The 26462-nt window shown below is 49.3% G+C and overlaps 2 protein-coding genes across 2 annotated transcripts in view; one reads left to right on the top strand and one right to left on the bottom strand.

Moving 5' to 3' along the window:
* The window catches only part of CRAMP1 (cramped chromatin regulator 1), a 68336-nt gene extending 43762 nt beyond the window's left edge, over positions 1-24574 (bottom strand). The window contains exons 1-5 of the mRNA XM_019648454.1: positions 24271-24574; positions 21826-22172; positions 10542-10735; positions 5537-5690; positions 134-217 (exon numbers count right to left, since the gene is read on the bottom strand). Of these exons, the coding sequence (XP_019503999.1) occupies positions 134-217; positions 5537-5690; positions 10542-10735; positions 21826-22171 (778 nt within the window). The 5' untranslated portion in view covers position 22172; positions 24271-24574. The remainder of the gene's footprint in view (positions 1-133; positions 218-5536; positions 5691-10541; positions 10736-21825; positions 22173-24270) is intronic.
* A 1657-nt stretch (positions 24575-26231) lies between these two features.
* The window catches only part of IFT140 (intraflagellar transport 140), a 109123-nt gene continuing 108892 nt past the window's right edge, over positions 26232-26462 (top strand). The window contains exon 1 of the mRNA XM_019648452.1: positions 26232-26325. The gene's annotated coding sequence lies outside the window, so the exon portion shown is untranslated. The remainder of the gene's footprint in view (positions 26326-26462) is intronic.

Below are 26462 nucleotides of genomic sequence, written 5' to 3'. Positions count from 1 at the left end.
GAGGGAGCACAAATGCCCCTGGGACCAAAGACCTAACAGTGGCAGCACGGCAGGCCCTGTCAGGAGGACCCCTGAGCCGCGTTACTCTGAAGCCAGCAGCGGGGCCGGGGCAGCACTGGCTGCTCGTACTCACAGCCTCCAATCTTCTTGCGCAGCTCGCCGTAGCAGATAAGGCCATAGAGCTCCTGGGAGGACTTCTTCAGCCCACGCGAGAACACTAAAAGACAAGAAATGACAAGGCTTTAGGAGGAAAGACACAGCCCTTCCAAGGTTGGCCAGCTCATGTGCACCAGCACGGCGCTGGCAGAACATTCAATGCTGCTGAGTTCTCAGTTCTGGTTGCTGCACCTCAGTTCCAGGTGTTAACATCAGGGGAGACTGGGTGAAGAGTAAACAGGAAGACGGTGCTGTTTTTGTAATTTTCAAAAAAAAAAGGTAAACAAGAAAAAAGGGGCTGGGTTACAAAATGCGTCCTAACAGGCAGATCAATTTCCCCCGGGGGGAGAAAACGAACCTTTAGCACAACCGGCTCCCATGAAGGTGGAGGAGGTGGGACGTGACAATCATTAAATTTGTCATCCACCTCTCTCTGCACAGGAGAACCTGCCCGAATTCCATGTGAGCCCTGGAACCAGGGAAGCTGACCTGTCACACGTCCTCTGACCACTGATCTACATGCCCCCAGCCTGGGGCCAGACCAGAGAGGAACCATGGGGCGAAAGCTGAGACTGCCGATACCCCCTCTCCCGTGTTCCCTAATAACCAGCCCGGTTATATCTGGGAAGCAATACATATGAGTAAAGCAGCACATGTCCCAGCCTACCCTGTGGCTAGACGTGGCCACACCACTAAGACCTGGCCTTGGAGTGAGCAGATTATGGTGGGAGACTCCTTAGAAGAGTGATCTGAGCAGAAATGGGCCCCTTTTGCCTGCCCACTCCTTTTTCCTCCAGAGATGCTGCGTGGGGCCATCTTGGTCACTGCAAAGTGCTAAGGAATGCAGAGCAGAAAATGGGAGAATCCCCACTTGCATCCCCAATGCCCACCCTGGACCACTTACTGCAGGCATCTCTGACATGGGAGAACACATTCTTATATGCTTAAGCCATTGCTATTTTGAATGGTTTTTGTATTCTATGGAGCCAAACCTAATCCTGATGGAAGCCCCGGCTACAGCACAGTCTGGGCACTGCACCTTTCAGATCATCTCAGAGAGCAGCAACTAATGTCATTTGTCCCTCACCCTCACTATCGTCCTGTCCTCAGAGACCCTTCCAAGTCCTAACATTCAGCTATGTGTGATTACAACAAAAAAGGAAAAAAAAAATATATATATATATTAGCAAATGGAAAATAATGTTTTAAATAAGTGATCTAAAACAAGAAATGTGAACCGTGGACAGACTAAGGATCCTGGGACTCTGCCAACTTCAAACACCAACCATTCCTGAAGGTTCTCCCGAAAGAAAGACTGCAAATCTCATCAACCCCCACAGGGGACCACAACTCAGGCCACTTTAAGATCTGCTATCCAATGAATGAACAAACGTGGTCTATCCTGACAATGGAATATTACTCAGCCATAAAAAGGAACGACGTTCTGACACAGGCTACAACCTGGATGAACCTGGAAAACACTGTGCTAAGTGAGAGAAGCCAGATGCAAAAGGTCATGTATTATGATTCCTTTTATATGTAACGTTCAAAACAGGCACATCCACAGAGACAGAAAGCAGACTCTGGTTGCCAGGGGCTGGGGGAGGGGCTGCAAAATGGATGGAGGAGCCAAGCCCTGAGGCAACTGCCGGTGAGGCACACAGAGGCGGGGTGTCAACTGGCTTGCCACCAGCGTGGAGCTATTATCAGGACCAGCTAAAGAACCTTGGTCGAGCCATCAGCTCAACATCAGAAAGAAGGCACTTCTCATGGGGTTCACACCAAGACACCACCAGGAAAAAGATGCACAATGATGAGATGCCAGGAAGGTAGGAGATGGAGGGGAGGGAGAGGGCAACATGGGCCACACTGCAGAGAAGGGAGAAAGAACACGTGTTACAGCCATCCTGCAGAGCTTGCCATGGAATCGAAGTGCGGTGTGGGAGCAGAACCTGACGGCGTCGGACTCGTCCTCCTGTCATCCACAAATCGGTTAAAGGGCCGAAGAGGGATGACACCTCCAGAGACAAGGGGAGGAGCAGAGGAGATTGTCTAGCAGGGAGAGGTGGCAAATATTTGGAAAAGAAACATTCCTTTAAGTCACTTCTGAAACCTAAAAAAAACAGGAAAAAAGCCTGGGTGTGGCAGGCCCTGGGACGTCCCTGACCTCAGAGCAGATGAGACCCCGTCTACAACGGGAACCCAGCATCCTCCATGGCACTGCCCGCTCTGCACAGCACAGAACAGACTTGATCACGGCTCCTGGAGCCATCTGATCCCTCCCTCCACACTATCACCAATGGCTTCTCAATCCTCTCACACATTGGTGACCGCCCTCTCATTGGAAGAGAGCTTTTTCAGCCAGCCAAAGTGGATGAAGGACCCCTCGCATGGACTGACTTTCAGAAAGTCGTTTAAGAATATGATATGTAACAAAAAAATGTAAAAGGCAACACAGAAAGAGCCAAACAGCTAAAACTCATTCCTGCATGCCACCCTGCAAGGTAGGGAGGGTGTCTCTGAAGACGACAGATATTAACAGATATTAACTACTATTGAACTCAGTAGGATCCGGACCAGTGTTGATATTTCAAATAACATGATGATCTGAAAAACAGCCGCAGCTACGGCCGATCACAACAGCACACACAAACTGACGCTGTGTTGACAAACAGAGGAAGAACAAAATGTTGCTGACTTGCTGTAATATGCCGAAGCCAGCGGACAATCTTATGTTAATGGTCACGTGGACATTGAAAGCAAATAAACAAAATAGTATTAGTAAAAGACCTGCCAAGTCAGATCTAGGGACTGTCCCCAAAACGTGGGCACTGACAGCCCATTTCCACCGGTCTCTGGCAACAGGGACGATCTCACATAAATGGATATGCTATTAAAAACGTCTTCAGTACAATGTCGTTTGTGCTATATTTTCCCCAGAAAGACTCCTGGCTGGACTGCAGGCCCCTCCCTCCAGCTGGAGGGACTACAGTTGGGACAGTAAGGCCCCCTCCAAGGCGGTCCCCTGGTTAGGTGCAGTGAACACAGAGACATGTGTCCTCTGCAAGGACCGGAAGGAGGACACCCTGTGAGGTGGCCCCTGGAAGGCTTTGAAGCTGGAAAGTTACCTTAAAAAGACTCGTGAGAAACAAGAGCATTTTACTGGCCAGAGAGAACCTAGTGGGGCCATGAACTTGGCAGAAAAAAGGCACTTTACGTGGGGTGTTGCCGTGAAGATGGGACTTGCTATGAGTGGCAGGCACTCGACTGCCAGGTGCTCCTGCCTGCCTACATCAAGGACAGAAGCAGATGAGAAATACAGCACAGCAGACAAGCCAGTCACCCCGGCCAGGGGGCTAGACATTCACCCTCCTGGAGGACAGCCAGACAGCCCTCCTTACAAGACTCTCACCACGAGACATCAAACACCCATTTACACAGACTTAGCTATCTCGGTCATGTGAAGTCAGCTGAAGAAAGTACTTCTGAAGAAAAAAAGTGCTATATGAATAAAGATGTCCACACCTGCATTATTCAGTAACACTAGGTGTGGCCTGCAAGTCTAAAAGGAAAGGCAGAATTGATTCATTTACAGATGTCAACTCAAAGAATTAACATTTCATGAAAAACACAAAGGGAAATTCTACAGCCACATAAAGAGGTGGTCTGAAAATACTATATTACGGAAGAGAAAAGCGAGGAGACACTGGCCCTAACTTGGAGCTCGACTCCTCTGCTTATTGTCTGGGTGGCTTGGGTCAAGGTCCCTATCACTGAACCCGGGTTTTCTCGCTTGCAGTGAGAATGACAGCATCTCCAGGGACAAGCACGTCATGTGCTCAATGATGGGCACAGAGCAGGCCCACCGTCAGGTGGCAGTGGGGGCAGGATTTCTGGGAGCACTGACACAGGAGCTCAGTCTTGAGAGGTGAATGGGGTTAGAGAGGTCGACGGAGTGGGGGTGGCAGGGGGCAAGGCGCAAAGAAAAGTGCCGGTAAGCAGGAGGGTGGCAACCCCATGCTGGGAGCAGCAGCAGGTCAGGAGATGGGTGTTGGGCGGTGCCGGGGAAGGAGGGGTCAGGCAGGAAGCAGCCAGCAGACATGGGTCTTGTGTGGATGAGCTATGCAGAGGGCGGGTTAGGAAGGCCAGGACCAGAGCACAGCAGACAAGAGCTGATTTAGAACAAAGCCAAGGGACTGGGCCATGAGGACAGGTCTGAAAAGCTCTGAGGTTGACCCAACAAGACCCTGACTGGCAGGCGAGCGTGTCCACAAAGATTCAAAGGGAAATAAATTCAGGGGCAGTGTCAACTAAGAAGTGGGGCGGCCTGGAATGTGGGTCCCTGGTCCTCAAGAGCTCCTCGCTGGCCGGGGGCAGCGAGAAAGGCTTTCTTCAGGTCGGGGTCAGCAAACGATGACTCCCAGGCCAAATCCTGCCCAGGGCCTCTTTCTGCAAATCAAGTTTTGCTGAACAGAGTAACATGCATTTGTTTACGTTGTGTCTACAATGAGCTAAGAAAGCAGAGTGAGGTTGTTTTGACAAAGACTGTAACCCCCAATGCCCAAATTATTTACCATCTGACCCTTACAGGAAGTGACAGCTGGAGTCAAGCTCTCTGGGCCTAAGGCTGGAGAAGGAAGCCCGGTCCTGGTGTCCTGATGGGTCGCCCGTTGGCTGACACACACCGGCCCAGCCAGGAGAGCACCCGAGGGCAGGGTGAAGAGAGAAACACGAAAGGATCAAGGGCTGCTATGGAGGGCTCACGGGACAGGTTCCAAGGGCGAGTGATGGGACGGCAGCTATCACAGTTATTCTAGATCAGAAGTGATATTATTTGAAGAGAAGCATCAGAAATACGTGAAGTCAGTAGAAGCAAATGTCTGGGATGGCTGAACTATGACCGAAGCTATAGAAATGAAGAGTAAGATTGAAGAAGATGGAACTGAAGACTGAGAGGGAGGAATGGCCCAGAGACGCAGTTATCCTGACACATGGAGACAGGAGGGGGCAGTGCCTCCTGAATCAGAAAGGGTGCCCTGAGCCAGAAGTCAGACATTACCTGGTGATAACCTAGACAGGTGAATTAAAGATGGGCCGATGCAAATCTGGATTCAAATACAGACAACAAGGGCCTTGGGAAAGCCAGCCCTCCACCCCTGGGTGACATGCGACAGCTTCCTCATAATTCAGCCTGACCGATGGTTACCAGGCGTGCGTCCTGCCAGCCCAAGTGCCATGTGGTAAGGATATCACAAGCTGCGTGGCTGGGCAAGAATAACGCCAGAGAACGTGTGCTGTGGGTTTGCAAGAACCCCGCTCCTGACCAGAGCCCAGCCCCACCCGCCTCCCAGCCTCCTAAAGACGAAGCCTCCGTGCTTACCATTGTCAAAGTCGATGTACTTGGTGATCTTGTGCCACGTGCGGTAGTAGAAGTGTCGCACCTGCTCCTTGTTCTTCACCATGCTGGCGGGCTTGCCTTTCTTCTTGTACTTGAGGGCGATGTTGTTCTGGATCGCTTCAAAGTCCTTCCCATGCTGAAAAATATGGCCCCCGGAAAAGCACAGAATTTAAAACAAGGCGGCCTTCTGTATGACGCGGATGCCTCCAGAGAAAGGGGGCCACTGGGTGAAGCAAGCGTCCTTCACAGCTATTATTTGTACATCGATTTCAACCTTGCTTCCCTAGAACCTCGGGTTTTAATCAGAATAACAGATAAAGCAGTGAAAGGAATTCAGGCACAGAACTGTCACAGCACGTGGTTATCAGAGGCAAGGGCCCTGGAGCAGGATAAAGCGTATCACACAAACGGCTTAATCTCTGGAGTTCTTTAGAGACCCTGAAATGAGACAGCTCCGTCAAGACAGTCATCAGAAGAAGCAACATGACCATCAAGGAGGTCAGGGGATTGTGTATCTAGCATCTTAAAATACAACAATACATTGACTATTCAGAAACACCCTCATTGCTTCCATCATGCAAAATGTATTTCGAACAGGGATAGCAAATTTGAACACTTGGTGAGAGAATCACACAGAATATGATAGGAATACATCTGTGCACCATCCCTTCAGAACAGAATTTGGGTTCCAGAGGACACAATCAGGAACTGCCATGAGAACCTCCTGTTGATTTTCTCATCAGTACCAAGCCAGTGAGAAGCGCTGGGAAGGGCCTAGAGGTAATGGCCCCCCAGCAGCAACCAGCCCTCTTAGCTTCTAAATCCCATGTTCCAAAAGGAACGAGGACTCCTTGGAGACATGGGTGACGCCAGTTCTGGGGTAAGCAAAGTACCAGAGGAATCTGGAATATCTTGTGGTGCCGGAAAGTCAGGAAGTGCTCGAGGCATGACAGGAAAAGTGTTGAAAGGACAGAAAACAACATGAAGAGGCAACTTAGTGGCCGAATCTAGAACAATCTGGGTGACAAAATCAAGATAAGAATGGATTATGATGTACAGAATAGTCTAAATATCCCTGAGTCCACACAAATATAAATAATTAAGTACTTAAATCGGGGAGAAGGGGGAGCTTTCCTTGCACTGGGTTTTTAATTAATAAATGTAGAAATGGAGTCAGGAGATCATCACTGGGCAAACATCACAGTAAGTTGTTTCGGGGGCGATGCTGCCACGGTGGCTAAAATCAGTGGGAGAAAGAATGATGGGGGCCGGCCGAGTGGCGCGATGGTTAAGAGCTGGCTTGGGACGCCAGAGGGCCCCGGTTCGGATCCCACATATGAGGGCCAGTGACACTGCCCTCTACAGTTAAGATGCTGAACAACAGCTCAACCTGGAGCTGGGCTGCCGTGAGTCACCGGCGACGGCATAGGCTGCAGCCCCTGTGGCAGTGGGTTGCCATGGGCTACCGTGTGTAGCCAGCAGCCAGTGTGAGCGGCCAGCAGCCGCAGTGAGCAGCCGTCCAGAAGCCGGCGACTGATCTGCCTTGCCTGGGAAGAGCGCAATGATGGTGCCAACTTGGGCCAGTGAAGCAACGTCTCCACAACTGGACTGAAGAACAAAACGACAGCAACTTGTCTGTTCCCCTTCCCCCAATTCCCCAATAAAAATCTTTTAAAAAAAGGATGGGAAACAGGGTGTTCACATGGTTCACAAGTAAAAACATGACTTGGTGGGGGAGACCCTGGGAGGTGCCCCCCGGAATGCAGTGATCACATTCACACCCCCAGGCCCGAGGCAGGTCGCACCCCATGCTCTGGACAGCACAGCGCTTGTGTGGTGCTCTTGACAAAAATGCAAAATGTAAATTGAACCATGAGGAAGCCTCGGTCAGCCCAAACTGAGCACAAACTAACAGCCTAGGAGGCTTCAAAAGCGTCAGGATCGAGGGCCGGCTGAGTGGCTCAGTTGGTTAAGAGCTCGCTCAAGAGTTTGAGCTCTGAGCAACAGCGGTTCGAGTCAGCCCGAGCTGAGCAGCCGTGAGCTGCCAACAGGTGGCGGGATGGCTCAGCTAAAAAAAAAAAAAAAAAAAAAGCGTCAGGATCATGAGAATAGGAAAAAAAGGAGAGGGAGGATGTGCCCCAGGTCGGAGGACTTAGGAGTTGTGATGACCCAATGCAATGTGGGAGCCTGATCCAGAAAGGACAGCGGCTCAAGCTCAGTAAGGCCGGCAGGTCGGGAAGGTGTGGTGTCCACGCTGAAACTCTTCATCCTCAGCTCACAATGCAATTGTGTGAATGTCAGAGTAGCAGGGTGAAGAGCATATGGAATTCTTTGTGCTCTTTTTGCAAATTTTTCTAAGTCTGAAGTTGTTTCAAAATAAAAAGTCAGAAAATTTAAAAATCGAAAATAATTAAAGCTTGTTCATTCTAAAAAAAAAACCCACAATGGCAGGTAAAATGTAAAAAGGCCAAGCTGCATCTGAAGCAGGGTCCGGCTCAGGTGCCATCTCCCCCATAAAACTCTGAGCTCCTGATCAATTGTGACCGAAACACTGCAGACAGCCCCCCATTCTCAGGACTTCCTTTTGCAGCTATAATCACAAACCCGAGGAGGGGAACTGACTTACCAAGTGGGGGCTAGAATCTGGTTTTGTGACTCCTGATCCCGTGTTGTGTAACTATGCCGCCTTCTGAGTTTTTGTGGCATTTGTTAGCGCTTGCTTTCTGATGGTCCAGCTTCTACATGCCCGTTACATTTACCGAATTAGACTGTTAGCCCCGTAAGGGGGACTTCCTTGCATTTCCAGCACGACCACAGTGCTCTAACTTAGATGAGGCTTTCAGCAATCATCAGCCCAGTAAATAATAAGCACAGGAGGCCTTGTGACTGTAAGGTAGGGATCAAGAATTGTATAGCAGAAGAAAATACAGACAGACAGACAGACAGACATAACAAGGGAAAATGAAAAGTTGGCAACAGGTTCTGTGGAGAACCGCCATTGAAATGGATAAGAGGTTATCAAGGATGATGAGTTGGGTCTAGGCATTTGCCCTTTCTTTCTCTTTCTCTCTCTTTCTCTCCCACTCTCACACTCACACACACACACACACACACACACACACACACACACACACACACAAATACATGAATACATACTCTCACACTATTTGGGCTACATAGTACAAACCATGAAAAGTGGAAAGCATTAAGTGATCAGAATAGCCAATTATTAATTATTAGTAATCAAGGGTTTCAGGTGACCTCAAAAGAAATACCTGCATGGTAGAAAAATCAGAACAAGAAGGCTGGCGAACAAGAAAGGAATGAACTGATCCACCTGAAGAAAGGTAAGGGCCGGTCATTCATGGGAAGTCTTCCCCTCCTACTTTTAATAGACAACACACCTCCCGTTGCTTCTGGCAGCCAGGCCCGCTCCAGAGCCCACATTCTCCCCTAGAAAGAAGGGCCGTACGAAAGCACTAGTCGTCTCAGGTTAGAATCAGCAGTGGTTGCTATTGCAAGAACATTCCAGGAATCACGAGTCTTCTATGCCTAACAAAAAGCTTACAGAAGGCAATGTGGAGATACAATCGATACAAAAACAGTCTCTATACTTTAAAACTGCCAAAGGGAATAAAAAGTACACATATGGATTTATTTGAAGGACTCTGCACCTACTGTGCACACTTCCTTCTCTCCTTGGATGACTGAATCAAACGACACCGATATGTCGGCCTCCTCTACCCGGGACGGGCAGACCGAACCATCAGCCCCAGGAAGGGAGAAGACGGGCCACAGGAATGTCCAAAATCGGCACCGAGCTCTAGTTCCTAGTCTCCTTTTCTGGTCTCTCTCTGCGCACTTCGTGGTTTCCATTCCAAAGTCTCCTTCCTTTATGAGCCTGTTTCACACGTGTGGCCAGACTTTTCTATCACTCCAATTCTTTCACTATTAAAAGAATAAGGCTCGGTGACTGAGCAACCTACTTTAGATACTCGCTATATCCCAAAGATGGAGGCTAAAATATGGAATGTGCACAAACATGTTCCCTGCACTGTTATCTAGAACAGAATCTGGAAGGACCCATGATAATCAACAACACAAGAATGGTTGAGTGGAACAAGGCTTGCTTGCCCAGAGGGTAAACACTTAGATGTCGCAGCCACTTAGAATCTGTCGTAACTGCCCAACTCTTCCATTGCAGTCAAAATCAGCCAGAGACAAAATACAAGTGAATGGGCATGGCTGTGTTCCAATAAAACTTTATTTACAAAAACAGGCAGCAAGCACGTAGGCCACAGGTTTGCCTACACCTAGAGTAGAATAATTAGAGGCATTAAAAAAATACTGAGTAAAAGATCTATACAACACCATAAAAAATGCATCTGACAATTAAAAACAAGCACGTTCACTATAATTACAAAGATTTGAAAATATAAAACATGGAAGTGAAAATCGCTGGCCGGGAGCATGGTCATGTCTTTGGGCTGTGGGATCAGGGAGCAGCTTCTCTCTATTTTTAGGACTTTCCAGGCTGTCCCAGGTCAGCTGCAACATCTCTCAGGGCAGAGCTGGCTGCTCTGACTGATGTGGCAAGTGTCTCTTGGCCCTCCCCCTCATGAGACACCCCCTCCCGACCGTCCCACTCAGCTGCAAGGGTACCACACTTCAGTCAACAAGTTTTAAGAGACAACAGGTAGAATCTGAGAAAATCAAAGCAGCATACACAAATGCTTCCGAACAGCCACCTCACTAGTAACAGCATTTAAAGTCGCAACGAGGCATTGAAAGGCCTGGGTTGAAGGGTGAGGTCTCGGCCCTCGGCCCACACCTGCCACAGCCACATGAAGGGCCCCCCACTGGAACTGCTAACCTAATAGCTCTAGTAGCCATGTGGAAAGAGAGGCAAAGGGAAACTGAAAGAGAAATTCAAATGACAAAAGGCTAAGGGGTGGGAGCCACCTTTTCTGGCTCCTAAGACACTCACCTCATACAGCCCCTCAAAGAAAGTGTTCTTGTCCTCTGTGCTCCATGACTCCCACTGCCGCCGGACCTTTTTACCTTCTTCCTTCTCACCGCCAGAAGACCCTAAGTTCCGGGAGGAGGAGCGCGAGCCCCCTGCAGGGGCAGCGGGGGCAACCCCAGACCCATTTCCGGACGATGATCCACCACCGTCGGTTCCTTTGAAAGAAAGAACTACACAGTGATTTGTTCCAGATGGCTGGCGAGGCTCAGGGAGGCGCCACTGTCTCAGGTCTCACCCCTAGGTCCCACTCCACACACTCCTCAACCTGAGGCTATAGCAGGACAGCGTGTGGGACCTACTGTGTGCCTGGTGGGGCTGGCCAGTCAGTAATGGCATCATCCTGACTGGACCACATGACTCTTTCAAATGTTTTCACAGTGAGAAAAGGAGAAAGAGCATTTAAGTGGAATCAGTTAAAGAACGCAATAATTCCCATGATGGAGGCACACATCTCCTTGCCCTGTGAGCTAAAACCGTATTTCACAGTACCATTTTCAAAGGAGGTTTTGGCTGAAAACAATTCTTATCTTTCCAAACAAATACACTGAAATTACAAACTCAAGAAAACATTAAAATGGGTGTAGAAACACTGCCTTCTTTTAGATATACTCAATACTTCGGAATAGGAACCATTTGAGGCCTAAGAATCTTTAAAAAGTCTTAGAACTCCTCTTTCTTGATCAATTTTCACCAATAAAATGTGGTGATCTAAGAGTGACCCAACAACCTCAGCATCAGTTCCTAATCTCAAGATGAGTCCTTGAAAGCCATGCTAAAGGGGAAAGCGTGGTCGAGTGCAACACGGGGCTTCCATGCCCTGCTGTGGACTAAGAACTCGGCACTCCTAGGACAATGGAGGCAATAAACGAAGAGTTAAAGGTCACAGATAAAACATTTTTATGACCTAGCCCAATCCTCCCGCCCATCCAGTTCCTTTCTCTCAGAGGCACAGGGAATCCCAGCATTCTCTGTCCACAGAACCGCAGAGCCATCCAGCGGGGAGAAATCTTGAACCTCTGAACAATGAGGGTAAAAATAAGATCATAAAAATCAAAGTACTTTAAAAGGCAAAAGCTGAATAAATGCAGGTTATTAAGATGCTTTTCTAATGAGGTAATCAAGAGCTTTTGCACGGAGATCCACTTCCTGGTCCACCTGTGGGGCCCTCCCTGGGCAGCCATGTGCAGGCTGGGGCCACATTCCCTCACTCTCATAACGGGGGTCTGCCTCCAAAGGAGGAATGAGAGACAAGGAGTTTCACCAAAAAAATGATTAGAAATAAAAGAAATGAAAAATTAAAAGTCTGTTGATCTAAATGTGCTTGCAAAGACCATCCCTGGAAAAAACACAAGACACGGTGCAGGGACTGCTTAGAGAGCAGGGGAGGCAGTCATCCTGCATCATTACACCTTTCAGAGTATGTCCAATGGACTGTTATTACGTCAAAATACGGAGTATCTGAAAACAATTAATCCCATCAGTCGGCTATCAGAAAGCAGAATGTATTTTCATACAGGCTGAAAAAATTACTCAGCTATATGGAATGGTTTGATTCTTTTGTGCGGAAAGGCCTATCAGCTTAGTGATGGGCTGACTTCCTAAGGCAACGTGATCAGGTACCAGGAATTGCTGGTTTATCAGAGCTGTACTGTCCAATTAGCCACTAAGCACATGAGACTATTCAAATTTAAAGATTAGTTAAAATTAACACAAAAACTCAGTTCCTCAGTCACATCGGCTGCATTTCTAGTTGTCAGGGTCCACGTGTATTTAGTGGCGGCCGTGCCAGACAGCACAGAACATGTCTATCATCACAGGAAGTGCCACAGCCAGCGCTGTATTTGAAGGTTTGACCTTCACAGTCTTAAATACACTGTTACGGAATAAATGATAATCCAGCTTAAAGCCTTCTCTGTCCCAGCCTGCTTTCTAGGTACCCCTTCCCATACCGTGTGCCCATGCCGCAGAAACGTAAGCTAGGTATCTGAGCTACAGAGTGGGCTCAGCTGGACACACGATTTGACTTTGTCTGTTCTTCACCAAACCAAATCTAAAATGTGACCTAGCTAATAAACCTGGAACTTCCCACGATGTTTTCAGCAGGTATGGCGACTTCACAGCCCATTTCCAGGGCTATTCAGTTTCATTCCATTTCTAGTAGGTCTAAGATGCTTTTGCTGGAACCGAAGACCAGCTTCGGATGCCATTTAAAACACCACCCTTAAATACAAGAAGTTCTAGTTGATTTGGAGCCTTTAATTCCACACACGTAGTCATTCCAGGAAGGGCTGCCTGTCCACCTCCACACCACCCACAACAAAGGATTTCAGGGTCATGTTCAACTTCGGATGAAACAGTCACTAAACTTGTTTCCCAAAACAACGGCAACGTGCTAACCAGCCCTATGGTCACAGCTCAGGTTTACTTCTGCCAGCCTACAATGGCTTGAAAATAACAGACATGCATTTTTGAAAATTCTGTAATGCAGGTGTCTTGCTAGCTTTTGTGAGATTTCACCAGTTCACAGCACTGGTGACCCAAGACAAGGAGAATGAATGGTGAAGGAAAACAGAATAGAAGAATGTAGGAGCTGGAAAGGACCTCAGGGGGTCACACGCAGGATAAACCAAAACAGTGGATATGAAAGAAGGTACAACAGTCAAAGCGGCTCTGCGGAGATGCATGAGGCAGCAAACCAGGCCTCAGAGCAGCCTGAGGTGAGCTGCTGAGATGCTCGGCCTCTCCTTCTGATGGTTCCAAAACGATACATTCTCAGAAGAGGAAAAATAAAGCCATGCAAATGTTCAAAAAATAAAGCACCTCCAAGTAACCCTTTCTAACATTTGCTGCCCATCATTTTAGACCTTGAATGCCTTTCAATAATAAAGTACTTTATTATCACGGAGCTTCTGGGTAGAAAAAGAACGTGGCATCTGGTCCATTCCCAACATTTCAGATGAGGTGAGAGGCTTCATTGCTTGACCTCAGGTTCAGTCCAGGACCTCAGCTCAAGCATAAAAAACACGAAGCGGAATCAGGTGCTGGTAGAACATGACCGTGCCCACCCAGGAGAGGCTACCGTCAGGGCAGAAAAATTCAGAAGAAATCGGTAATTGCCGAAGAGAAAGAGAGAAGCAAGCGAAGGGCAAAAGTAGAGAGGCGAGAAGTGAAAAGAGAAGACAATCTGAAAAGACAGGATGGACGTGGGGGCTTTCTCCGGGGGTGGGAGTGAGGAGAAGGAGCCCAGCAAAAAGCAGAGGGCCGAAGTCAGCCCTCCATGCGCGGCTACACACCTGAGGCCACCAAGAGGGTTAGCCAGAGTCTACATGATGAGAAGTCAGTATCCAAGAAGCATGAAGGAGATGCAGGAGTAGGATCCCCCACAGTGAACTCTTTGAAAGCAAGAACAGCGTCTTCCTTTCCCGTGCCCAAGCCTCAAACACAGCAGATGCTCAATGAAAGCTTGGGAACCGACTGAACAGAGCAGAGGCCTCCGCTGTGCGCACTCTGCCCCTCACCCGCGTCCGTCCCCAGGGCCCAGCGCCTCCAAAACAGTACCCACGCTTCCCTCTCAACCCACTTCAGTGCCACAGCCCTCCAGCTGCCCAGATGCCACCGGGATTCTCCTCTTTCCCACTGCTGCTGCCATTTTCCCAGGCCAGCTCTGCACCACCAAGTAACACAATCTTTACTGCCTCGTCTCTGGTCTCCCAAACTGCCAACCCCAGCCGCAGCCCAAACTCCAGAGCTGGCACCAGAGGGACGCAGCCACGTGCCCTCCATCTGCCTTCCCCGCCGCTCGTCTGTCCATTCCACCTCCACAGGCTGGACTGTCTGCCTCCCCGTCACACACCTCTGCCCTGGCCTGGAGGGCCATCCCGCATGCCCCCACCCACGGCCTGAAGAGGAGCAAGTGATCCCCATCTTTCAGGAGGAAGCTGAAGCTCAGGTGGAGCCGCTTGTCCCCAACTGCCCAGTGGTGACGGAACATGGATTTCCACAGCACCTGCAGGCACAGCAAACACGTTGCTCCTTTTTGTCCTCACCCTGTGCAGTTATTATCCACATTTCAGAAATGGGGGAACTGAGGCTCTCAAGCATGAAAGCCCCAAGGTCATCAAGCCTCCTGTTCCAAGCCTGGGTGTTTTCCTCTGGGGCCACACAGCTCCATGGAGTTACAGCTGCTTCTATATTTTTATTACGCACAGTTACAGGAATCAGAGGGTTTTATGGTAAAGGGAACTTGCCCTCAAGGTCGGTCCCTCAGCCTGTGACAGATAAGGAACCCAAAAGGTACAATGACTTGCCCAAAGCCACACGGTAAGTAAGTGGCAGGAGCCAGGGCTTTGGAGGATGTTCACCTCTAAAAACAAAACTGTTTTTAGGTAAGACACAAGATATCATGATAAACTGTCATATCACACAATGACTCGCTGTCGTGAGCTTTCCTCTGGAGTTCGGTGAACTTCCTTCTAAGAGTGAGGAACATTAAAACCTCGAAATGACCGAAGACCAACCAAACACGAGGTATTCGATAATGTCCTGGGACAAAACGACACTCAACCTTCCCCTCCCTTTGTCCATTCTCAGCTAGAAAAATGGTTCCAGTTCAGCCAATGCAAGTGAGTCTCCAGGCATGCCCATCTCCCACCCCTGCACAGGAACGCTTCCTCGTCACCTGAGTCCATGGTACGAGAGGGCAGAAACCTTTCAGAGGCCGACTGCTCCATCCCCACACATCCCCCTCAGGTCACAAAACGCCACAGTCGAGACTGAAGAGAAAATGCCAAGGTCTCCCACAGGGTGCCTCCGTGCCTCTCACAACACATGCCATCCATGTCTGACGCTGGAACGGCCAGGTTTGCTTTCACAGCCCAGGTATGTGAAGACCATAGGGACACCCTCTCTACCAAGGCCACAGAGAAGTGCCGGCCAATCCCCAGTAAGAGTGTCACCTCAACAGATGAATCCCAACACTGCCCCCTGGGCCATTCCAGTCACTCCACTCACACACCATGCTGCTCCATCTGTCTTCAGAAAGCTGCTCAACTCCACACACAGGTGTTCAGCAAGGACCCCTCCCAACCGCACGCTGCACAGTCGGTCACTGAGAGCCACTGCAGACGGGCTAGCCAGGCCGTCAGAATCCCTGTCCAGGGTCCCTGGGCCTCTGTGACTCCCTCTTCGGTGATATGAAGATGACCTGGAACCTGGTAGTCCTGGGATGTGTCCCGGTCACCTCTGCATCCCGGGTGACCCCCACAGAATCTCTAGTCCTCAGCACCCCCACAAGACTCAGCATCCTCAACATTGTGATAAGGGCTGGCCTCTCTCCAAGACCCTTCCCCTTCCTCCCACAAATATTTGAGAAAAACATAACTGTAACCCCACTGTTTCTATTACACCGTATTCCCTCTTCATCGAAGAACGTGGAGATTTTCTAACAGTCTTCTGTAGGTGACTCTTGATCTCACCCAAAGCACAGGTACCTGGGAATGTCTTTTTTTGGCATTTCTTTCATTGTTCTTCACTGCTAAGAACAGTGCAGTTACATAATGTGATTAAATGCTTTTACACACCATTGTCTATGACAAACGAATTTTTCCATTTGTGACTCTGCTATCCGAAATCATTTCTCTATTATCATTACACCTTCATATCATCCAAAACAAGACACAATTGTACGACATGAAATGAAAATCCTAAAGTATACCTAAAGCAAAAGATAATTCCACAAAGACAGCTGGACACCAGAGAATCGACGTTCATTTTGACACTAAAAGTCTATGAGGCATTAGTTTTGACATTAAAAGTCAAAGAAGGGGGGCCAGCCGAGTGGCGTGATGGTTTAGAGCTGGCTTGGGACTCCAGAGTGCCCTGGTTCAGATCCCACATGTGAGGGCCAGTGATACTGCCCTCAGCTAAAATGCTAAACAACAGCTCAACCTGAGGCTGGGCTGCCGTGAGTCGCCGGCGACGGTGTAGGCTGCAGCCCCTGTGGCAGTGGGTTGCCATGGGCTGCCGTGTGTAGCCAGCAGCCAGCGTGAGCGGCCAGCAGCCGCAGTGAGCGGCGATCTAGAAGCCAGCGACTGTTCTGCCTCGCCCGGGAAGAGCACAATGATGGTGCCAACTTGGGCCAGTGAAGCAACGTCCTCCACAACTAGACTGAAGAACAAATTGTCTGTTCCCCTTCCTCCAATTCCCCAGCACTGTTCCCATCCCCCCAATTCCCCAATAAAAATCTTTAAAAAAAAAAAAGTCAAAGAAAATTGAACTCGGCCTTCAAACCAATATTCAAATAATACCTCATCTACTCATTTATACTATCTATCCGCATCTTTCACATGATGCAAATGCAATTTGGACAACTCTGAACTTAGTAATTTACCAAGAACCTCTGGTGTACAGGTATTTTCTTCTCTGTCCTGCACAGCTCCATCGTGACCTGTCTTTGAGGTGGCCTGGGCCATGGGTCTCCTGACCTACTAGGGGGTTTGTGTCATGCAATAGGACCACGTTTCGGGGTTACTGTGTCTTCCACTGTGTGCAGCCATCACATGGGGTGTGCTGCTGTGTGCTGTACACAGTTGAAGGAATGTCTCCCCTTCCTCCTCCTCCTCTTCTCCCAACGAGGTCTGGAGGTTTTCAGCAATGCTTAACATTGCTGCCGAGGTGGCCACTGTGGCTCCATGCAGTCGTCATTGCACTTGACTTTATGAAACATCATTTACTAGATTGGACAGAACAGAAGAACCACAGCACTCTGGCCTCAGTCATCTGATGTGTCCCCCTTCCCCCGGAGAGTATGGAGGGCAGGCACTTCAAAACATGCACGACTGCACTCCAGCCAGCCACCTGGGGACTGGCCCCAGTGGCTGATGACGGGACAGTGAGAGTGATGGCAGTGCAGACAAGAGGTGGGGCCACACCAGGCACCCCAAGGAGCGCCACCCCGGGAGGGAGGAGCATAAACGTTGGCTACTCACTGCCTGGTGCTGAGAGGCAAAGCTAAGCAGGGCCTACCAGCTATAAAACATCCTGATTTCAGGCAATTTACCATCCAGAACACTCTCTTGAGAACACACAAGACCCAAGTCCATTCTGCACAGTGGACTACTTCATCCGTGCATGTTAAAGTGAGCATAGCTTCAGCCACTATCTCACCAGCCCAATTTTGAAAGGAAGGAACGAACTTAAGGTCTGGGCATGCTGAGTGACTTTGCCTTTGCCCCACAGCTGAACCAGCCACCTGGCAGCTACGGGGGGAGAAGATGGGTCTCCTGACAGCTGGTCTGAACCTCTTTCCCACATGGTTCCAGTCTCCCAAAAGTTGACTGAATCTGAGTGACATATTTCCTAAGACGTCTTTTAAAAACAACTGGAAGCTACAGGCAGATTATGCAAAATGTAAGTTCTGTACAGTGATTTACCGATTCCTAAGCCCAAGCACAGTGAAACCAGGCAACATGGCCCAATTCTGGAGACGGTGCATTTCCTGACTAGTTCGATGGGTAGGACGGAAGTTCGGGGGGAACACAACACAATGGAAATGGAGGGTCTGACGCTGTACCACCTTAAGTATCCCCTGACCCCGACTGTCCTCACAGGGCAGCAGCTTGGGGGTGTTCCTAGAACCTCTACCCCCTACCTCCCCACAGGGCCTGCCCCTCCCGTCCACCTGCTCAGACTCAGTCTGTAGCCCAACCCCGCAGCCAGGCACAGGAAGCCCATTAAACACCAGCCAGCATGGCCTTACTGTGGTATTTACTGTGCTGAGGTAAGCGCTGGTATTAGCCTCATTTATAGACAAAGAAATCGAGATGTACTAGTTTGCCCAGCATCACCCAGACCATGAACTGCCAAACAGGGAGAGGCATCGGGGGCTCTGTCTCCTGGCTTATGTCCCCACAGATCTGTGAATTCTGGGTTTCAGTCTCAAATGCATCCTTGGGTCATTCTGGGAAGCATGGCAGGGCTGCAGGAGCGTTTGTTTTGGCACCAAGCACACCCACTGGTTTCTCGTCTGCAGCTTATCCTCTGTTTAGGTTGAGCACATTATCTAAACAACAAACTCCAGTTTCTGCACCTATTTAAAAGTAAAGTAACAGAGATGCCAGATGTCTGGCACATAGACGCTAAATCTTAACTACTTTATCAACTCAAAAAAAAAGTCAGAATTGTACTAGGAAAAAATATTTTTCATTGCGTTGACAAGAGTCTGTTATTACTGAGGGGAAAAAACACAGTTGTGTGGAGAGAAGCAAAACGAGGACGGACTTCCCTTTCTCATCTTCTGCTTCACACTCACTGCAAGGTTCGCACGTGTGCTAAGACTAAAACTGGCCAGAGCAGTAAGCAATCAACCACAGGAACCTCCAATGAACAGGCTGTGATTATTCCTTAGGCCTAAGGACATCCGAATGTTTTCAAGAGAAAAACTAAAAATGCCAGTACAGGAAGTCCTCATTTAACATCTTTGATAGGTTCTGGAACTTTAAGTGAAACAATGTATAACAAAACCAATTTTGCCACAGGCTAACAGATGTAAACAACAGTTAAACTCCTAGGATATCTCATCAACATTATTAATGAGGAAGGAATTCGAGTACCAGCTGGACTGTTCATTTCCTTACTGATCTGTGCTCACTACCCCAGTCTGTAAGACAAATGCTCCTCTACGAATGTTTTCAAAGGTTTCAGGCACGCTGTCCCAACCTGACCTTCTCTCCTGCCTATTCTTTGAGGTGCTAAGGGTTAAGGTTAACCCTAAGGCATAAGGAGGGGAAGTCCTGGACATGGAGAAGAGCTTCCAAAGGATCCTGGTAGCTCAAGGGCAGAACAGTCAAGAGGAGCTAATGGCCACAGACTGGCTGAGAAGTTCTGTGAAGCAAAGGAGACATACTTCCTTACTCCTCTCCTAAAAGTCACCATTAAGGTTTAGCTTTATTATTTACATAAATAAATATTTGCTTGCTTGTCCCTCTAGGAAGTGGGTGGAGTGAGGCGCAAGCAGAAAGCGTTTTAATTTTACATATACCCTTCTGTTCTATTTGAAATCTTAAATCAGGGGCATACTAAAAATTATAAAAATGTATGTATACATATACATACATATCTACATGTTTACATGTGCATGTACATACATGGATATGTGGAAATGTGCATACGCATGAATATATGTACATACATATATACACATCCATCCTTTCAGATTTTTTTTCCTTTGACTGTGTTGTAAAACTCACGGGTACCTGTTTTCAGACAGCTAATGCTGCCTTGCAGTCAAGATCTGTGTGCTTTCTAGTTGTGCAATCCTGCAACATCACTGTCAGCATTTTTCCCTAAGATAAAGCAGATTCTAGAAAAAATAAACACATATAGTACAATAAAAAAAAAATATATATATATATATTTATATATATACTCACTAAAATAGGAAAATGCATACGTCACACACAAGAAGCACAAATTCTAACAAATTTCCATTTTACTAATGAAAAGTCAATTGTTGCTCCAAGCCACACACTGGGGTCAGGAACCAAGGACAGAAGTGCCAAAGATCTGATGCGAGGTTGATCCAGGGAACCCTTTCCATCTCAGCAAGCCATATACAACTATGCAAATGAAAGCACACGTCCCCTCATCACCTGACTGCCAAAACTATAACCAACCCCTTGAGTTTGAGCATCTCAAATACAGGTAGCCATTTACAGGTAGCAGAGTGCTTTCACACCAGCACTTCATCTCATCTTAGCAACCACACTTCCAGAGAGTGGAGTAGTCACTACTGGTCCTCATTTCACAGGTGAGGACGCCTCTCTGATGAAAAAGCAGATTCAAGAGATCAAGCGAGCAGACCGAGGTCAGAGGGCCAGGGTGATGAGACTGTGAACTCTAACTGGAATCTAGATCCAGGGCTTCTGAAGTCATGAACAAACCCTCGAAGGCACCCCAGGAGCTTACACATGATAACTTAGACACACCTATAACTAAGAATGAAAAACTGTTTTTTACAAAACAAATGAAGCCGGTAAAACAAATTGGTATTTTCCTAATTGATCAACTATCACATCCAAAATAAATGTATATGAGGCAAGTTTTAGTTTCTAAAATATACTAAATTTCTTTATATTTACATCTTTAAGTAAGGATACTTACGTACAAAATTCTTTACCACAAAATGAGTAAGGCCATTATTTCAGAGGCCAGCTATCCTCCGTTGAGAATGAGGCGGAAACAGTAAGTTTAATGGCACATACACATTTGGCACACATCTCCAAAATGGGTTCTCCGTTTGCTTCTGAAATATTTCCTTTTGAAAACTATCAGGACCATCTAATAAATTTAAACAACCATTTCCCAAGGAGCTAAGTTAAAGTTTTTTTCATTAGAAACTCACTAGAAATTGACATTATATCTGCTAGTTACAAAAGTGTTGCAAAGTTGTCCTGAAACAAAAGGGATATTAAGAGTAACTTGCTTGTACAACTAAAGAAAAGCAAAATGTTGAAACAGAAACAGATGAAAGAAGAAAACAATGGAGAACCAGCACAGCAGTAACAAAACTGACACATGGTTTTCTTATTTTTGATAGTGACCCTAGTAGAGCTGTAATATTCTCAATCACCTCCGAATACCAGGACAAACACTGTAGCCTGCTGCTAATTTGTATCAGGCCACTAATGTTTTCACTACCTACTTACTACCCTAGGGAAAATCCTTTCCATGGCGCTGAAACTCAAAAGGGCTTCGTCTTGATGCCCTTGATACTTTTGAGCCTAGAATACTCGAAGCAGAGGACGATGAGCCCAAGTCAGACCCCAGGATCATTTTCAGCTTATCAACCTTTCCCCCCAAAGCCCATTCCTTTGTTGTATTTCCACCGTCTGGCAAAGAGATACCACAGGTATTTTTTTCTCTCCAATTCTAAACTATTGTCTGCCGTGTAAAATAGCCTACCATATAAATCATCAATGATCCTTTGAGGTAAAAAAACAAAACAAAACAAACATACCCAGCCTTCAGGAATCTATTGTACTTGCCCAAAGAAAGGATACTTACAGCCTCTTAGCATAGTTTAAAAATAGAAAGAAACAGCCTCTTTGGAGGAGAAAGGGGGCACGTCCCCTCCAGAGTACCACCCCAAGTGCATACTGGACACATGCGAGAGCGGGATCAGGAACTGGGGTGGAGGCCAGGAGGCGAGCACAGGGCACACCCTGGAGGGGTCTGGGGTCCCCCGTACCTTTTCCGCGAGGCCCGGAGCTGCCGGCGCTGCTGCTCCCCCCGGCGCACGACGAGTCCTTCCTGAGCCTCTTGCTCTGCGGCCTCACGCTGGACCGGAGGAAGTGGTGCTGGTCCTGGGGGCAGGCAGGCGGCGGGGACGGGGCCTGCGGGCCGCCCGCGGGGGCCGAGGGGCCGCCGCCACCGCCCCGGGGGGTCTTGCCGTCCCTCTTTGTGCCACCGCTGTCCTCCGCCGCGTCCCCGCCGCCGGCCCCCTCTCCCTCCAGTGCGTCCTCATCGGCTGCCCTCTTGCCCAGCCTCTTGAGCCCTTCCTCCCCGCCGCCGCCGTCTCCCAACTTCACTGTCATCCTGCGGGAGAGGAGAGGGGCCCCGGTGAGGCCGGCGCGGCCCGGAGCCGCCGCGAAGTTTAGCCGCCCGCCTCCCTCTCAACATGGCCGCCGTTGTTTGTTCCAGGTCCTCCCGCGGCCCGCCCGCCGCCTCCCGGTCGAGTCTGCCGCCCCGGACCCCGAACCCCGGCCCGGACCCCCGGCTGGACCCCGTGGGCCAAGACACGGCGACGGCGGCGCCGGGGCGGCGGGCGGCAGCTCGGTGGCCGCGCCCGTACGGCACGACCCGCGCGGAGCCCCGGCTCGGTGGGGTCGGAAGGGTCCGGGTCTGGGGTTCCAGGTTCGGGTTCTGGGGTCCTGGCGTCCCGGCGTCGCGGCCCAGAGACACCTACCCGGAGGGGCCGCGGCTCATGGCCTGCGCGGCGAGCAGGCTGCGCGGTGGCCTCGCTCCCCGCGCGCTGCTTGGGCCAGCCGGGCCTCGGCGCCCGCGCCCCCCAACCCCACCCCTCCCCACCCCTCAAAACGCGCGGGGCTCCGGGCCCGCGCACCTGCCCCGCACGCCGGCCCCCCAAGTTGGCCCCTGAACGGGGGCTACGGGCCCGGATCCACCGAGACTGGGGAGAGGCGCGGGCTCTCCTGCGTGCACAGGGAACTCCATAGTGGCCCGCGGCTGCCTGTCCGCCTGCTTATTTTTAAACAGACATAAAGAATAATAAGCTTGGGGTTTCTGGGAATCTTGCTTCCCGGGGTGGGAGATGTGTGCTGCTACGGGGATTTACGAATTAAAAATGCTTTTTTTGCAACAAAGGGGCCTGTTGCATTGAACAGGTTGGGGGCCAGCCCTGAAAGGGACAGCACAGCTATGTCCAGGTCTAAATGCGAGAATGGGTAGAAGAGAATTATGTTAAAACCCTTGGTAACCACTAATAAAATTCTTGCATTAACTTTGTTACTCACTGCTGTGTGAAATGTCACAACAAAATGGGATGACTCTTAAAATGTATGCAGCCCAGAGAGCAGACCAACTCAAAAATAAACGAAGGGAATCAGGTACCTATCTATCATTGTAAGCCCAGAAATAATAACGTGTGCATGCGATGAAGTAAGAAAGATAAATATTAGATTCCTCAACAGGTGTTGATGCTATGCCCAAACTGTGTTTGACAAGCTCAACACAACTGCGGAGGACCATAACATTTCCATTTAAAAGGAAAACCAGGGCAAGGCATCAAGGCTAACAAAATACAGTCACAGAGGCAAGGACCTTTCATAGAAAGATTTGGAATGAAGTAAAAATCATAGTAATACCTATTACAGCTCTGATGTATTCTGTCACAAGATGACCTGTAAAGTTTTCATCTGTTAATGATCTTATAAATCATTTGAATTCATGCTAGTTAAAAAAAAAACTGCCAAAGAATAGAACTATGCAAGACAAATATCCAAACTTAAAGAACTTCATTGCACAGGACTTCTCACTATTTATTGCTCAACCTATCTATTTCTATTTAAGATACCTGAAAATATCCCAAAAGGCTTTGCTCTGGGTTATAATGTGGAAAACCCTTCTTCCAGGGGTCTGTCATCCCAAAGCTACCCACAGTCAACCTAGCGATCTGGCAAAGCATACATCAGCCACAACAGAATAAACTTGCCTGATTGCAAGGTTGAATATTGGAAGCCACTAAACTGATCACAGAAGAGCATGGCTTTTCAGGATTAAAAGGATATTAACACATTTCAGAGTTTTCCCCTTAGGGAAAAGGAAAACACGGGGATTAAAACCTTTTACCGAAAATCTCCGCCATCACTTCCTGATCGTGCAGAGGTGTAATCACCTCAAACCCAATCCCGGCTCGATACCGTTTGTCACGTTTTGGGAAGAGAAAAGCAAAACCCTCCCTCTCTGACCGATTTCTGGTTGCACACAAAGCGCGCTGTCAACGCAACGCTTCTCGGTCCCGGCTCCCCCGAGCCGCTCCGACAAAGCACCGCGTGCGTAACCACCGCGGCAAGAACGCAGGCCGCTCCCCCGCAGCCACGCTCCAGCTTGGAGCCCGGCCTTGCCCTGACAGCCGGTCGAGGTGGCCCACCCCTTCCCAGCCCCAGACTCCCGTCACCTTTTTCATCAATGCCTCGCAGCAGCCTGGCTTCCCGGACCCCTCGGGGGCCTCCCGGGCGCCCGCAGATCCGGCGGGGCTGGGCAGCCCCGGGCCCCGAGCGCTGGCTGCAGCGAGGCCGCGACGCCGGTATGGTGCTCCCGCCTCGGATACAGTCGCCAAGCAACGCTCGTCGCCCGGGCACGTTCCCTCCGTGGCCGGGGTGCGGTTGATTGGGCTGCCGGTGCCGGTGCCGCAACCACTCAGCCTCCCGCAGACACGGCCAGCCGCGCTCAGCAGGAATTCCGGCTACGGCGGCCGGTGGAGACCGCAGAGGCGGTGCGCGGGGCGGGGTCCGGGCGACGGGCCGGGGCGGGGCGACACGCACGGGAACGAGCACGCCGAAAGTTTTCAGCGGGCGCACCCCTCTAGAGGCTCTCCCATTGGCCAGAAGCGGGCGCGCTTGCTTGCACGCACAGACTCTGGGCGGGGGCGGGAGGAGGGACTGCGACGCGGGTAATGTTGTGACACCGCCTCGCGTCCTTGCGGGGTGGTACGTCTCTCTGAATTGGTGGATCGACGGCCAATAAAATCAGCGCCCGGGCTGTGATTGGCTGGGGCCGTGTTGACGGATGCGTGAGAAGAAAACGCCGCCTCAGCTCGGAATCTTGAATCTGGCGCGAAAGAAAAACTGTAAAAGTGCAACTGAGGCAGATAAACACACCCTTTATTGAGCGTGGGCTTTTTAAGTTCTTTAGCGTAGCGGATGGTGCTGGGCACTTAGGTCCTTTTTCTTCGTTAGGGAGGTAAGGGAGTGTTTTTTAAATTCTAGTGTTTATGGGGAGGGAATAAGAGTAAAGGTGTTTGAGGATACAAACTTGTATGGAGTAGTAAAATAAGCCATAGCGATCTAATGACCAGTATAATGAATATAAACAATATTGTACTACAATTAGTCATGTGATAAGTAAGCTGTATGAGCAATTATATTGTTACAATATATATATTACAATATATAGAACACGCTGTATACCCTAAACTTACACAACGTTACATGTCAAACTTATTCAATAAAAAATTCTGGTGTTGATGAAAAGGTTTTTTTAACAATAGAATCTTCCTTGTAGTATGTGATCTGGCACCTATTCCGTCTCATCCAGTAGTATCTACATTTTCCTTTTGTTTTTTCACTTGTTTCATCATGTGGACCTTTTTGCTGCCTTTTGCTATAGTAACTTTTTTTTAATGACATTTGCTTTGTTTTTCAAAACTCGTTTGTCCACACTGATCATAAGGTCAGAGCGCACGTTGCTAATGTCTTTGGGAATGCAGTCAGCCTCCACGAAATCAGGTTGGGTTCTAATGGGCTGATCCGGTACCACTGGCTACCATTTTTCTCGCCAAAGGCCTCCACGTGGCCCCCAAAGCGTTGAACGCATATGCTGCATGTCATAAGTTACCTAATAACTTCAAGGAAGTATGTCGAATCGATTGAATTGGCTTTTCTCAGAAATACCCTTGAACCAACTCCTCCTTGAGACCAAACAGAGCATTGGGGTCCCGAGTCCAGAAGACCCAGCAATATTAAAGAGAGACTCTTAAAGAAGATGACGTTCTGTTTCTCCCCCACAGTCTCTGCTGCCTTCCTTCACCTCCTGACAGACTTACTTGGTTGGAAAGGTGTTATCTACAGGAACGGGTCCCAACAGGATTTGCATCGCCATCACCCCTAGAAGAATTTCACCAGCTTCCCTTCTCTGCGCAGAACGGTAAATGACTTTATAAATAATTTGGCCTCTTATCCCCCCTTTTAGAGCTAGCGTTGTCGATTCTTGACCGTAGCTACGCTGGGGAGTAACTGCTCCTCAGGACCGCTGAGCTCGAGGCTGGCGGGGACCAGCAGAGAAATCTTGTCCTCCGCGCCGCACGAACATTCCCGATCTTCTTCGACTCTTTCCGGCCTCTCGGGGAGCTTCGGGTGGCCTCGGCGATCGCGTCGCTCATCTTCGGCTGTTTTCGTGTTCGGTGAGCAGCCGTTGTCCCGGCAACGCGAGGCGGCGCTGCAGCCCCGCGAAGGTAAGAGCGGTCTGGGGCGAGGGCGGCTGAGGGTCCGGGGTGAGGGGTCGAAGGTGGGTGAAGGATCGGGGGAGTGGACCGGGAGCGCGGAGAAGTATGACGACTAGACTGGGCCAGGAAGGTCCTCGGGTGGGGCT

This window comes from Hipposideros armiger, unplaced genomic scaffold (assembly GCF_001890085.2).
Source record: "Hipposideros armiger isolate ML-2016 unplaced genomic scaffold, ASM189008v1 scaffold_126, whole genome shotgun sequence".
Classification (NCBI taxonomy): Eukaryota; Metazoa; Chordata; class Mammalia; order Chiroptera; family Hipposideridae; genus Hipposideros; species Hipposideros armiger.
Note: the sequence above shows the minus strand (reverse complement) of the source record. Positions and strands in the feature narration are given on the sequence as shown.